This window comes from Carassius gibelio, chromosome B20 (assembly GCF_023724105.1).
Source record: "Carassius gibelio isolate Cgi1373 ecotype wild population from Czech Republic chromosome B20, carGib1.2-hapl.c, whole genome shotgun sequence".
In the NCBI taxonomy this organism is placed as follows: Eukaryota; Metazoa; Chordata; class Actinopteri; order Cypriniformes; family Cyprinidae; genus Carassius; species Carassius gibelio.
In genome coordinates, this window is record NC_068415.1 from 14,669,590 (window position 1) to 14,685,415 (window position 15,826).

Here is a 15,826-nt window from a genome sequence, read left to right on the forward strand (position 1 = left end):
AATTAATTTGTACAATATTACTGACATTTTGTTTTAATAATAGAACAAAGATCGCAGCAAATGACAATGGTCCAAGTCCCACCTTAAATTTTTTTTTTTTTTTTGTCCGATAAGCCATTTAATATGGATATGGTTTGACTGTGACTTCAAAGCTAAGTTATCGTACCTGAAGGCTTTAACTTGAGCGATGGCTGTGCTGAAGTCCCGTGCTCTAAGGCTCTCGATGAGTGAGTGGATGGCTGTCTCGGTGCTTGACTGGTCTACTTCAAACTCGCCCACTCCCTGCTGTCCATCACCCACTGACTCCGCCTCCTTCAGACAGCTCTCTAATATAGCCAGCTCCTCTGACATGTTAGTCACCTGAGAAACACACAAGCACCATTATATTTAAAATCAACATTTAGTCAATATTCTCACAACTCTGATTAAACCACTCATGAAAAACGACCAACTTGCCAGAACACAATTAATCAGTAGACAAAATCATTAAAGTGCACCATAGTCTGATCATATTGAGCATAAACATATTGAAAATAGAAACTGATATACCTTAGGCAATGCATATTAGCTCAAAACCAGGTCGTCCCAAGCTAAATATATGAGAGCTGTTATATGATTTCTACATAACAGAGGTCGCCGAGGTCTGTGTGTGTATGTGTGCAGTCTATAAAAGAGTAAGTGGGTTAGTATCGATGTGCGATAAACTAAACGGCTTTGCTTTGGTCTGTATTAATCATATCAGTCTCTCTCAGGGAACATAATGAAGTTACACTGCACTAAGATCATTGTGAAGTCAGACCTTTTTTACAATTTTGCCAAAATTATAATTTAAGGATTTAGTAACCCTCATGACGATGTTTGTTCATCTTAGAAACACAAATCTAGGTATTATAATGAAACCTGAGAGATTTGTCTCTGCACTGAAAATCAGTGCAAACAAAACTTTGATGCTTTAAATTAAAAAGTTCATAAAGACTACATAAAAGAATTCCATCCTTATTCCTTTTTACTTCTAAAGAGACTTGATAGCATTATATGATGAAGACATTTAATTGAGGCTTTTCATATTAACATTGATGAACACGCATACATCGAGCACATTAAATATAGTAAACTTGACTCGAATGTACAGTATTGTTCAAAATAATAGCAGTACAATGTGACTAACCAGAATAATCAAGGTTTTTAGTATATTTTTTATTGCTACGTGGCAAACAAGTTACCAGTAGGTTCAGTAGATTGTCAGAAAACAAACAAGACCCAGCATTCATGATATGCACGCTCTTAAGGCTGTGCAATTGGGCAATTAGTTGAAAGGGGTGTGTTCAAAAAAATAGCAGTGTCTACCTTTGACTGTACAAACTCAAAACTATTTTGTACAAACATTTTTTTTTTCTGGGATTTAGCAATCCTGTGAATCACTAAACTAATATTTAGTTGTATGACCAACTGCTTGACATCTGTGTGGCATGGAGTCAACCAACTTGTGGCACCTCTCAGCTGTTATTCCACTCCATGATTCTTTAACAACATTCCACAATTCATTCACATTTCTTGGTTTTGCTTCAGAAACAGCATTTTTGATATCACCCCACAAGTTCTCAATTGGATTAAGGTCTGGAGATTGGGCTGGCCACTCCATAACATTAATTTTGTTGGTTTGGGACCAAGACTTTGCCCGTTTACTAGTGTGTTTTGGGTCATTGTCTTGTTGAAACAACCATTTCAAGGGCATGTCCTCTTCAGCATAGGGCAACATGACCTCTTCAAGTATTTTAACATATGCAAACTGATCCATGATCCCTGGTATGCGATAAATAGGCCCAACACCATAGTAGGAGAAACATGCCCATATCATGATGCTTGCACCTCCATGCTTCACTGTCTTCACTGTGTACTGTGGCTTGAATTCAGAGTTTGGGGGTCGTCTCACAAACTGCCTGTGGCCCTTGGACCCAAAAAGAACAATTTTACTCTCATCAGTCCACAAAATGTTCCTCCATTTCTCTTTAGGCCAGTTGATGTGTTCTTTGGCATATTGTAACCTCTTCTGCACATGCCTTTTTTTTAACAGAGGGACTTTGCGGGGGATTCTTGAAAATAGATTAGCTTCACACAGACGTCTTCTAACTGTCACAGTACTTACAGGTAACTCCAGACTGTCTTTGATCATCCTGGAGGTGATCATTGGCTGAGCCTTTGCCATTCTGGTTATTCTTCTATCCATTTTGATGGTTGTCTTCCGTTTTCTTCCACGTCTCTCTGGTTTTGCTCTCCATTTTAAGGCATTGGAGATCATTTTAGCTGAACAGCCTATCATTTTTTGCACCTCTTTATAGGTTTTCCCCTCTCTAATCAACTTTTTAATCAAAGTACGCTGTTCTTCTGAACAATGTCTTGAACGACCCATTTTCCTCAGCTTTCAAATGCATGTTCAACAAGTGTTGGCTTCATCCTTAAATAGGGGCCACCTGATTCACACCTGTTTCTTCACAAAATTGATGACCTCAGTGATTGAATGCCACACTGCTATTTTTTTGAACACACCCCTTTCAACTAATTCAACTAATTGCCCAATTGCACAGCCTTAAGAGCGTGCATATCATGAATGCTGGGTCTCATTTGTTTTCTGAGAATCTACTGAACCTACTGGTAACTTGTTTGCCACGTAGCAATAAAAAAATATACGAAAAACCTTGATTATTCTGGTTAGTCACATTGTACTGCTATTATTTTGAACAATACTGTATGGCTACGTTCACACTTGCAGGCTGAAACGACCCAATTCCGATTTTTTTGCCCCTATGCGACCTGTATCTGATCTTTTCATGACAGTCTGAACGACACAGATCCGATCTTTCCTAATGTGACCCAGGCCACTTGGGTATGTGGTCCTGAATCTGATACGTATCCGATCTTTTGAAATGCGACCTCCGTCTGAATGGGCAGGCCACATGTATCCGACCCGTACGTCATTGCTACGCTACAAACGTCATAATTCTGCGTTGAAGTGGGCAGGAACGAGAAGAGCCACTCACATCAGTATCCCACCACTCATGGCTGCGACTCCGCACCCACACGTTTCTCTGTACCGACGTTGCTAACACTGCTCCACAAAACGCCATGGCCAAAACGTTGCTCTCCTCCTCCTTTTTAATTTTCTTTTTTTAAAACGAGAAGATTGTAATTGTGCTGGCTCCGTTAGGAAAAAACTTTAATATTGCAAAAAGAGCTCTGCTGTTGATGATATCCATGTTTAACGTTAACGTTTAACGCTACTTCCGCAAACAACAAGTGACGTCGTTCTCCGTTGAGTACTCTTCTGCGCATGCGATTACTTCTGGGTCATTTCACGTTCACACAGGAGATAATAAAAGGTCGCATTTAATTGGAAATGTGAACGGCCTTGCAAAAAATCTAATTTTTAAAAAAAATCGGAATTGAGCATTAAGCCCTGTAGTGTGAACGTAGCCTATGAGCTTGACATGACAACCTATGAGGTTTGTTCTCACACATCAAGCAAGCATGGCTGGGCTTCCGTTTACTATATTTGATGTATCTTTAAAAATATTTAAATTTGTATTTTGAAGATGAATTTAAGTTTTATGGGGTTTGGAACAACTTGAAGGTGAGTAAATGACAATTTTAACAAACAAAATTGTCTTTAAAATGGTACTGACAAACACAGCAATGTATCCTGTGTGAACAACAATTGAGGATACAAGCAGAAACCTACCTCTGCCTCTCTCTTGATGGTGTCCACTCTGCTGACGAGTTTGCAGTAGGCCTGAAAGAGCAGCAGGAGCTGGAAATGTAGCTTATACAGCCTTCGACACAACTCCAGCTCCTAAAGAAACAAACAGAAAGAGAAAGAAAGAGCATGACACCATCACCTTAACATCTTATGTTTCAGTCATCTGCACAGTCAGCAGCAAAACAGCATAATCAGATGAACGGACGGCAAGATGAATGAACAAATGGAGGGATAGACGGATGGATGAACATCCTGGCTTTGAGACGGAGAGAAGGGTAAGCAAGGTAACACCCTGGTCAATCACTTTGTAAAACGTGGACAATGTATGATTCCCTTATCAGAACGAAACCCTGAAAGAGTGATGTTTCTGGAAAAAGTCAGATCCGAATTGCGTGATCCAAAATATGTCAGTGAGCAGAAGGGGCAGCATGCAAAAGATTGGCAAGGAACAAGGAATCTAAGCTACTTTTCTCTTCCGTCCTTCGCTCAGATGTCCATGGACACACTCCAATCACACACTGAATGCATGTGTGTCAAATTTCTACAAGCATTTAAAACACTAATAACCGTTAGCAAATTAGCAACACTGTAAGTATGCAGAACACATGTAAGCCATTAAATAATGAAGTTCATTAATGAAGCATGTAGTGATGATTATATGAATGATCATGAATTAGACACGTCTGCAGTGGTGTTAAGAGATCAGATGTAGGGGTTGTTCTGAATTCTGATTGGTTGTGCAGATGTATCATTTAAGAACAGATGAATGGTCCGTGTGCGTGGCTGAATTGAAAAGGATTGTGATAGGCTCTAAAATATGATAAACAACTTACTGCTAGCATTTCCATTTGCTAAGCAAGAAGGACAGCAGGTCACAAAAAAGAAACACAGGAAATGAGAGAGAGACCAAAAATTAGTGTGCTGATAACACTGTAAGAGATAGAGAGAGAAATATTGCAGTCTGTTGATAATTAACAATGACAAAAATACTGCAGTCACATGCAATGCATTCTAGGAGAAGAAATTGCCGTTAACCCCAGTTTCATGTACACTCTAACATTTGTAACATTGCTAAATATATGCAAAATGGATAGAAAAGGAAAATTAAATAAAGTGAGAGAGGTTGAGATAAATGCTTACAGTAAGAAAGAAAAATATCAACTATGGTATCACAAAACTGCAAAAGCGCTTAACATCACAGAGAAAATAAAAATGCTTTTGCTGGGACAACAGTGACTAGGAAGAAACAGAGGTGTCAGACATGGAGAGCGTAAAGGTCATTTAGCCTCTGACCTAAGAAATGAGCTGACAAAGACACAGTCTACAGTGTCACAAGAATTTTCAGAAATCATTCTATTATGTTGGTTTGATCCTCAAGAAACATTTATTCATACCAGTGTGGAAAATATTGGTCCTTAATATTTTTGTGAAAAAAAAACTGTAACCCCCCCCCCCCCCCCAAAAAAAAGTACTATACTGTCACTTTTGATCAATTTAATGCATACTTGTTCGATAAATTTATATTAAAAAAAAAAAAAAAATGTATTAAAGGGTTAGTTCACCCAATAATCAAAATTATGTCATTAATAACTTACCCTCATGTCGTTCCAAAGCAGTGAGACCTCCGTTTATCTTCGGAACAGTTTAAGATATTTTAGATTTAGTCCGAGAGCTCTCAGTCCTGAAACTGTGTGTACGGTATACTGTCCATGTCCAGAAAGGTAAGAAAAACATCATCAAAGTAGTCCATGTGACATCAGAGGGTCGGTTAGAATTTTTTGAAGCATCGAAAATACATTTTGGTCCAAAAATAGCAAAAACTACAACTTTATTCAGCATTGTCTTCTCTTCCAGGTCTGTTGTGAGAGAGTTCAAAACAAAGCAGTTTGTGATATCCGGTTCGCGAACGAATCATTCGATGTAACCGGATCTTTTTTAACCAGTTCACCAAATCGAACTGAACAGTTTAAAACGGCTAACATCTCCAATAAGCATTAATCCACAAATGACTTAAGCTGTTAACTTTTATGATGTAGCTGATACTCCCTCTGAGTTCAAACAAACCAATATCCCGGAGTAATTCATTTGCTCAAACAGTACATTGACTGAACTACTGTGAAGAGAAAACTGAAGATGAACACCGAGCAGAGCCAGATAATGAACAAAACATTGACTCGTTCACAAATACTAACTGACCCTCTGATGTCACATGGACTACTTTGATGATGTTTTTATTACCTTTCTGGACATGGACAGTATACCGTACACACAGCTTCAGTGGAGGGACTGAGAGCTCTCGGACTAATTCTAAAACAATTTAAACTGTGTTCCGAAGATAAAAGGAGGTCTTACGGGTTTGGAACAACATAAGGGTGAGTTATTAATGACATAATTTTCATTATTGGGTGAACTAAACCTTTAATGACCCTAATCTTATGCACTAGTATATATGTATTCCTTGTTATTAAAAATAAAGAAGCAAATTACAAACACAATAGAACAAATAAATATGAACTTTTTTTTTTTTAGCTACAGTAGGCTAGGTTTATTTAACATGTAACATGTAAACTAGCATGTAAACATGTAACATATAAACTAATCTTTACTGTATTAACCAAACATCAACCAATTCTTATTAAAAAAATTTAAAAGTGAATGATTAACATTAAAAATGACAAAGCAGCAGGTAAATTAGACTGCTGCCCCTTTAAGACACAATAAGCACAGACCCAATATACTGATACACATTTGGATTTTATTACTAGTGCACTTTTGTTTTTTTGACCTTGAAAAGAATGACAGACATTTAAATTCAGCAGAAATCTGTGGTGAGTTCATGAGCACTGATTCTGTGTGGGCCTGGTTATAAGGAACAGAAAGATCAGCTGCCCCTGAATCACCTCTGGTTACATTTATACACATGTTCCTACATCCTTCTTTATCTCTCAGAGATGAATACAACTATGTTCAAATTTGTGTGCTCAAACACAAACATGCAGTGAGGTAAGTGTTTTGTTTTTTTTTCTACCTGAGCTTGAGTGTTGGGTCGCTGGTTACTGTCTTTATCACCGAAGGTCTTTCTGCAATTATCCAACCACTGCAAGGGAAACAGAAATGAGACACTGTATTAACCAAAAAGCAGAGAAGTGCAGGTAGAAATATCTGATGTTGTGAATGTGAGAAAGACAGATGACGTTTCTGTGAGTGCGAAACAGAAATACAGGAAGAGCCGAACATTGTGTAAGGGAGTGTGCGTGAGGTAAATTTAATAAGAGTCTGCTACTTAGCAAATTAAAGAGGGTCTGTTTAAGCACAGAGGGGGTCGGCGCATTATGCTCTAGAGGCAATGCCTGTGTCTCATCCAATTACTGTCCTCTAGTCATCCACTATCCCATCTGCCCCCTCTACTTCCCTTCCTGAGCCTGTCCACCAGGCTAAATGATTTAGGGTCTCCGTGAGGCTATTCTTAGTGACCGTGCATGAAGAGAAATTGGCTCCTGTAGATTTACAGATGGGTGCTGCTAACGGAAGCTAACACTGGCTAAATCAACTCACTTCCTTATATGATTTAGTAGCCAACAATAACTGCAGAGAGACGTCAAGGAGCATTTTATGATCCTGCACTATCAGCTTATTCTCCTCCATTGCATAACCTCAACATCACCCTTTAAAGATGGGTTTAAACTACCAGACTGCACAGGAAAGGGTATAGCTGTAAATCAGTGTACCGTTTCTGCCTTAATGGAAAAAGAGATGTTCTTTTATTATTGCATTAGATTTAAAGAAAGAGTTTCTGTGAGTAACTTAAATTTGGGTTTGGTCCCTACTCAATGATAGCCTGACTTCGTCATACTCATATTCTAGGCAGAATGTGAGTCTGATACTGCTCCATTGCACTTGAATTATGGGGCGTGTCTTAACCGAACCAGTAAAAAAAAAACCCTCTGCACTCAATTGGATAGACCTACAACCAATCAGAGCAACGCAGTAAGAGACGTATGTTGAGCGATGCATAGTTGTCAACAGAGTTCAACTGTACGCACGCACACTGGAACGGGAAGAAGTAGGAAAGTAATGAGTGTAAACGATCTTTGCCGCTGTTGTAAAAGGAATTTAAGAATTCGCGGAGTACTTACAAGCATGAATAACATTTTTGCGAGAAACACAAAAGGTGCATGTATATACGAACAAGATCTCTGTCTAGGATTAGATCTCAACAATAATGAAAATAAATATTATCGCATTTGTCGGCCCTGTCTCAACTTTATTACACGGTTGCAACGCGACTTGACTAACTTTAAAACATGGAAAGATGACGAAAGAGTGCTCAAGTGCTCTTTGATGACGTGGGTGGTTATGTAACCGCAGATAGCCTGTCCATCATCGATTAAAGCCCGCCCTGGCAATTTGATTGGCTCGGCCTTCTGGAAGCCGAGCATAATTACACCTCAATGGATCGAGTCCAGACCGAACTTCCCGTCCAAAAATAGTTGTGGGCGGGGTTCGGGCTGGCACCCAGGCTAACTCAATGATATCATATGGCTTCGAAATACTTGAATTCAAGCACACAATTCGGAAACACAGCAGTATTACACACTTAGTATCTCACCTGTTCAGCTGCTTCTCTCTTGCTGTTGTAAGTGTCCAGATGTTCTTGTAACTCCAACACACTGAACTTCAGAGTCTCCAAGAGTCCACAGGAAACCAGCTATAACACACACAGTTTAACAGTTTACTAATACCAACATGTTATATTATTGCATACTATCACACTGATTTAACCTTTGTAAACCGGCAAGTGTAACTGGAATTTTCAGGGGTGAGGTGCAGAGGAAGTGTACACTCACAGTTTCAGCATCAAGTAGGACTGTAGGGCACTGGGAGCAGGAGGTCATGACCTCTAGAGAGCTCAGGAACTGGTTTCCCATTCGCTGGAGCCCTTCGCCAAGGAATCTTACAGAGGCATGGGTAATCGAGTCAAATTTCCTCTGAATGTGCTAAAGAGACAGGAGACAATCGACTCAGTACTGCAGAAAAACTCCAAGCTATGAATCAATCAAATAACAAGTTAAGGTGAATATCACTTACACAAATTAGATTGTGAAATAATTTCATTCAGAAAATGCTAGTACTGTATGGCAAGACACTAGAGTTTGACAATACATTCCAAAAATGCTTAAAATAGTGATTTTTGATTTGGGATGCTAAACATAGCATAACTGTCTCGTGACGCATGTCAGCACACTGCTGAAAATGTATGTGTGGACAAATAAACTAATGTCAGTTAAAAGTTTATTAATGCATACAGCCAAAAGTGACAGTTTAAAAACACACATGTATGCAAGTAGACCTCTATTCAAAGGTTTGGTGTTGATATTATCAGTGATGAATATTTTTGTGGTGACCATAATAGAATTATTTCAGGATTCTTTGATAATTAGAGAGTTTAAAGGAACAATGTTTATCAGAAATAATTTGTAACATTATAAATGTCTTTAGTCACTTTCCTTGCTGAATAAAAGCAATAAAAAAAAATCTTACCAACACAAGATTTTTGAACTGTAGTGTATCTGCATGAAACTGTATATTAATATATTCACATAATGTGCAGGTACGGACTCACAAACACTCTCATTTTTACCTGGAAGAGGCGTGAGAACACATGGAAGGTGTAAACCGCACAAGACCCATCCGAGTCCGACAACATCTGGTTGACATGGCACCGCCAGGCGTCCTCCTCATCATCATAGGCTACGGGTTGGAATGCTGCCAAAATAGCCGAAAGAAAGGGCGACGGAGGTGGAGAGGCCTGGAGTTCAGGAAAGCCGTCTGCATCGCCCTCATCCTGACTGTAAACAGGGATGGAAAGGACAAGACTCAGACACGAACACAAACCGTTGCATCATTCACGAAGGAAAAACGTAAACAGAGGCATGCTGTTCTTTCTATCAAGCTCTCCCTCCTCTCTCTCCCTCTCACTGCAGATGTCATGTGCTGCAGTGTTGAGTTCAAATCTACTGCAGAGGCACAGAAAAACAACATACAGACAAACACACACACACACTTACAGGCCTGTAAGGCCGAAGAGCTTGAGGAAGCAGACCGAATAGAAGAATCTGAGACCAGTGCTGCTGAAGGTTGTGGAGGACACTGCCTTCATCTTCATCTTCACTAACAGCTTTTATCGTTCCCTTCACTTCCTGCTCTGATGGTTTTTTTCGCCGTTCCCTCTCCGAGCTTTTCACCTCACGTGTTAGCCTAAATTCTCCCGCTGCATTTGTGACGTTCTCCGTTTTTCCCTCTCACTCCCTCCCCCACTCGCTGCTGCGCCACACACGGCTACTGGCTCTCTTTCCGTTCAATGGATCTCAGACGTAAGAAGTTGCCAGGAAGAGCACAGAAAGGCCCTCATCACACAGTGCATGCGCAAAAATCTAATTAGAGCTCTTTGCTGAATCGCTGCCTATAATTTTTATTAATCGATCTTAGAAAAGCCGGACACATCAGGGCTTAGGGGATGATAAATAGCACTGCAAAGGAAGTGTGTGTGTGTGAGAGTGCGTGTATGAGAATGAATAAAGTCAGTCCGTGGAGGCACTTTCTGAAGTGCTCGCGTATAGATGGCTGACCTTCAAGGGCAATGATGTTGCCAAGTATGATATCACCATTCACAGTGTTAATAACACTCACCCTTATTATTCATGGCAGATGATAAGAAATATGTTGAATGGTATCAAATGGTACAGTACCGACTACGAGCAAAAGAAGTCTAAAGATCCAAAGTGAAACAGTGTTATGCACAGCTGTAAATGGGGTCCAAAACATTTTGTAACATGTTCACTCAGATCACATTTGGAGGAAGTCAGAAAAGAATATGACCACAATGTATTTGCAGTGTTAATGTTAATCTGAATGATCAGTCAAAATCTCCTATATTATATAAATATAAACACATGACTTCACACAGGTTTGCCTCACACCATCAATTGTTATGATATCAAATGTCAAATAAATCTGTAGTCAATTTGAAAAATTATGTTTATGTGAAAAGTGAAATAAAAATTTGGATGGATATCTGAAAACAACAATTTATATTTTGGATATTTACAGCACCTTTTAAAAGTTTAGGGTAACTGATTTTTTTTTAAAGAAATTAACACTTTTATCGATCATAAGTGAGAGTAAATACATGTATAATGTTACAAAAGATTTCTGTTTCAAATAAATGCTGTTCTTTGGAATCTCCTATTTAAATTATCATGGTTTCCTCAAAAAAGGAAAAAAGTAGTTTTGCCACCACAGATATTTATTTAGATAAATTACATTTTAAAACATACTGTTTTGACTGTATTTCTGATCAAACAAATCTTAAACCCGGGACACATCGAGCGATGGTCGTGCTAGTTTGTTTTGGTATGTCGCCTCAAGAGTGAGAGCTCTGATTGGATGTTCAGTTTAGCGAATGAGTCTGTGCCCGAGAATTAAAGCAAAAGAGATGAAAACAAGCTTGTGAATGAAGGCTGTTTTAAATGTTATGTGATCTTTTCCAATCATTCTAATACGCAATTATTTTCATAACAACATGAGCTGCTTAAAATGATTAAAGTTATCAACGTCACTGATATTTAAAACGGTAAGTAAGCACTGCTTTGTTTACATTTCGTATATCTGTGTTTTCTCGTATATCTTTGTTTCGGTTTCTTCTTTTGAATGACGAATATATACTATTAACAGCTCTTGATATGAACAGCTCTCACGCACGTGCAGAATGCACATGTTAGTTTACCGTCGACTGTAGTCTGAGCGATGTGTTCCAGTGCAGCTTTATGGTCCGATGCTGTCGACCCGAGGTGACAATCCCGTTGGATTTCATCAAACCCCAAACTTTTGAATGTAGGCTACATAAATAAATTTTTAACAAACCTTTTGCCATTTGTGTTGTTTTAATTCTACTGCTCTCTCATAACGTTTTGAGAGCATATTAGGTGACAAAAGTTTTTACAAATAATAGAGAATTAAAAGGCATCTGGGCAGCCTTTGAGTGTATATTTCATAACTGATCATTTCATATGTTGTGCTTTATATGAGAGGAAAAAGTTGTGTAAATGCACCTTGGTTAGAATGCTGCCTTAAATGTAGCAGTCTATGTTGGTAGTACATAACAAGGAACAGAGCCGTGACTGATGAGCTTTCAACCCTGTGAATGATTACTACAGAAATCACAGACCAACCTGGATATGCCGAAAAAATCTGCCTCTTCTTCCTCGCACCTATCATCTAGCTCTTTCAGAGCCAGTGTCACGTCCTCCTCACATACTGAATCGGGCGCCGAGTCCAGAGCACGGGGCAGAACGGTCTCCTCCTCACACATGGAGTCCGAGGTGGAGTCTATGACAGGGGGTGGCAGCAACGCCTCATCATCAAAGAGGGATCCAGGTGGGCTGTCCACAGCTGGTGGCGGAGGGGGCGCTGGGTCCAGGTCGTCAGTGGGGTCCTGGGAGTCAGGTAAGTCACAGAGTTCGGGGGGGTCAGAGGGTAAAGGAGGAGCACTGCCAAACCCCGTATCCTCACTGACACTGCTGCTCAATTCATCTGCTGCAGTTACACTGGCATCCTGCAATTGTGAACATGACAGTAAATGGAAGTCAGGACTGAGGCAAAGAGGGCAACATGTATTATGAACAATACCTCTTCCGAGTGCTTTATACTGTAATAATAATACACAAAAACTGAATCTTTGAATTATCTTGTGTGCATTAAGCACAACACTCCACAACTGTTGCTGTAGAAACTGTATTTATTTTTACTGAAACAGAAAGGTCTATTTATTTGGGTCAGCGTTCAGGCTAGGTGGTGAACATTACACTTAGAGACTCTTAAGCACCGCCAATCACAAAATAGCCTTGCTATACATGTTCGCTGCTTCTTTTATGAGAGGAAAAATCAATAATGGTACTGGGCTATCTTTCACCATTGACTTACGATGCAAATGTGACCAGCTGAGGAATAAACCTGTTCAGAGGATCTAAATAAATGGACCACTGTATTTCCATTCATAAATCACATAAATGCACTGAGCTAAAAAGCGGCTGACTATTAAATCAATCAAAATCATGGAGAAACATCTTTCCCCTGAGTCTCACATGGATACTTACACATGTCAATATTCATGTATTCTCGCTTGTGCTTTGTAGGTTCGCAGGTATGTTAGATATCACAGCATTTAATTTAAAAATAGTAAATAACATGCTGCAATTCAAGTTTTTATATACTTTACATAAAATGCACCGTATGAACTTGGACAAAAGTATTGCTTCAGACAGAGACAAACTTATGCAGATTAACTGAAAATGCCAAATATTGCCAATATATTGGTCGGTCACTACTTACAATTGATTAGCTGAAAGTTCAAACTTCAATCAATCAAACAACCGATGCAATAGTTGATAATGTCACATGAGCTCAATGTCTGTAGAAGTCAAGATCTTTGAGATGTATGATGAATGTTATTATTAAGTTAAATTCCAGGACACAACAGGAATGATGGGAAAAAAAATCTAAGAACAAACCGTTCCATCTCAGACTCATGTTTTATTCAAAAATACTTTAAGGAGAAAGGAGAACATCTATTTGAACAAACTTGAGTTTCTTTTTTTCTTCTCCTCCTCCTCTTGTCTATTTATGAGTCTAATGCATTAACAGAAGAAGGGACGATGGCGTGGAGCCAAAGTAGAGGCGGTATTAGAGAAAGCTTTTAGGCGTTCTTGGCTGTGGTGGCCAAGAAGATGAGTAAGACTATCGATGGTTTTATCTGGACTCATTACACTAAGAGCTGGAGAATGACGTGCGAGATGCCCTTGAGTTGATATTGAGGTATGACTGGACTGGACTCAACTGGTCTTGATCAAAAGTTGTTCATTCAATAACATCAACAGGAGTATTCTGCTATGAATTGTAACCAAGGGACATAAAGTTTCATTTTCATCTGACCAGTGATGGTTGTATGTATAAAGCTTGACCTGGGGGAACATCCTTAAAATAACATTTTTCTACAATAGAACTGTGTCATTTAAACATCAACAAAAAAAAAACATCAGTTATCAGCAGTTAGTTAAGTTACAGTGTTAGTAACATGGCTGGCTAAAGCCTGTTAGCGGTCTTTAATGTTCTCTCAGTCGGGCTGTGCCTTTGTTTAACTTGATAACTACCGCATGCTCTTTTATTTAAAGGGGTAGTTCAGCCAAAAATGTATTGCCACATATTCACGCTGTTCAAAAAAGCATGACACTGAAACACAAACAGTACGAGGTCACTGCTTTCATTCTATGGAAAAAATCAGCATGAACTTTCTTCAAAATTTCCTTAATTGTGTTCCATCGAGAAAAAAAAAATGTTTGGGGATTCTACCTTACAAATTTCGTAGAATGGTGGGTTTTCACTAATACTCACAATGAGGTTGCAGGTCCATGGATAGAAGTGAGTAGTCTTCGTCAGAGCCTAAATCGTGTTAACGTCTGTGTTTTTCAAACTTTCTGGGACCAAATTTGAGGTAGTTCTAGCACAGCAGGCCTGAGGTGTATGTTTGCCTTTGATAATCTCTCCCCCACAATCAAAAATCAAGCAGGCAAGCAAGCCCCACCCTAATAGCAGTCAATCATTATCTAATGACAAGCATCCAATAAAGCAACACCCAGTGAGAGGAAAAGAGAACATGAGCCAGTATTCTGGCAGAGAAAACAGATAGTGCTCAGTATTGAAAATGCAACACTTTCCGGAAACACTTTAGCAGCAAAGTCGACATTAAAAGCTTGACACTGACATTTTTGGGAAATTGATAGGTGAGAAAACAGCACCAGTTGACTCCACAAGAGAGCAAAAAGCAAATGGCTAAATAGCACCCGTGCACCACAATTTATTGAGACTCCTGATTGATCCCACCTCAGGCAGCTGGCTGCTATTGCTGTCAGAGTGGGCGGTCTCATGGGTGGGGCTGTCTGGGCGGGGCAGCGGAGGGGTGGGCGTGGTATCTTCTGTCAGGACACTACTAGAGGACTCTTGCGACTGCTGAAGGGAGTCCATATGATTGGATATGGCGTCATCGGTCGCTGAATCACTATTAAGCTGTGTAAAAAAGAAAAATGAACCAATATTTAGCAAAAAATTAAGCATGATGTATCTGCTGTAGAATTCTCTGCCTTAAAGTAAGTGTTATGCTGCAGGCACATATAACGGATCAATGAAAAAGAGTTTTGTACTTCTTAATAATTAATTTGTCTTGTATCATGACAACATGCAACATGCCAGAAAAATAGTGTGAGCCTGGCAAGACCAATTACATTTTAAACTTTCAGTCTTTTTAAATCAGCGTAGGAAGAAAGAGACAAAAACAGGAAGAGGAAAATGACTTTCACTCAACTGCATTTAAACAATCGGCTTTCTTAAGCTCTGTTTAGTAGCTCATGCCCCATAGCAAGCAGAAGGGTGCAAAAACTTATTAGAGGCTTGAAATGTAAAAAAAAAAAAAAAAAAGTTTACGTAAAAACATTCATGCAGAAAAACTATCTGAATCCATTTAAGTAATGAGAAGGCCCACAAGGAATATGCTGTTTCTTCTATGCATATTTAGTTGATTTTTGAGGGGAAAAACATGCTATAACTAATTTCACGTAATATTTCACAGAATTTCACAAAAAAGATCAAAGCTAGATGGGCACAGATCCTGATTACCTGACTGTTTCTGTTTCTTGTGAGTTTATTGTATTTAGAACGAGCTGAAAGTATGTTAGTTGATAATCTTTAGCCGGCAAGTGTACAATGCCTCTTCTTGTTTCAAGCTAAAAGTATAATCAAATTATACACATAAATAAGAAAAACACAAGACATCTAAATGTATAAATGATTAATGCTTCAGTACAAGTGGAATTCTGCAGAGTTGTGTGTGTGCAGATTCTGTGTGGGCCTCTAAAGGAGATCATGCTGTCAAGGGTCTAAACAACTTTGGCAAAATTAGTATAAGAATGCAAAACCACTCCAATTGATTGAAGTTACTCTGGCTAATAAAAGAGACAGAAA

The 15,826-nt window shown here is 39.1% G+C and overlaps 1 protein-coding gene across 12 annotated transcripts in view; it reads right to left on the reverse strand.

Moving 5' to 3' along the window:
- fryl (furry homolog, like) overlaps nucleotides 1–15,826 on the reverse strand; it is a 101,743-nt gene that overhangs the window by 3,347 nt on the left and 82,570 nt on the right. For 9 of the 12 annotated variants that reach the window (XM_052586610.1, XM_052586607.1, XM_052586603.1 and 6 more), the window contains 9 exons: nucleotides 14,693–14,875; nucleotides 11,986–12,368; nucleotides 9,396–9,603; nucleotides 8,602–8,751; nucleotides 8,364–8,462; nucleotides 6,783–6,851; nucleotides 4,588–4,605; nucleotides 3,737–3,847; nucleotides 167–360 (listed from right to left, as the gene is read on the reverse strand). In XM_052586610.1, the coding sequence (XP_052442570.1) occupies nucleotides 167–360; nucleotides 3,737–3,847; nucleotides 4,588–4,605; nucleotides 6,783–6,851; nucleotides 8,364–8,462; nucleotides 8,602–8,751; nucleotides 9,396–9,603; nucleotides 11,986–12,368; nucleotides 14,693–14,875 (1,415 nt within the window). The remainder of the gene's footprint in view (nucleotides 1–166; nucleotides 361–3,736; nucleotides 3,848–4,587; nucleotides 4,606–6,782; nucleotides 6,852–8,363; nucleotides 8,463–8,601; nucleotides 8,752–9,395; nucleotides 9,604–11,985; nucleotides 12,369–14,692; nucleotides 14,876–15,826) is intronic. The other 3 variants (XM_052586605.1, XM_052586601.1, XM_052586611.1) reach the window with 1 other exon arrangement.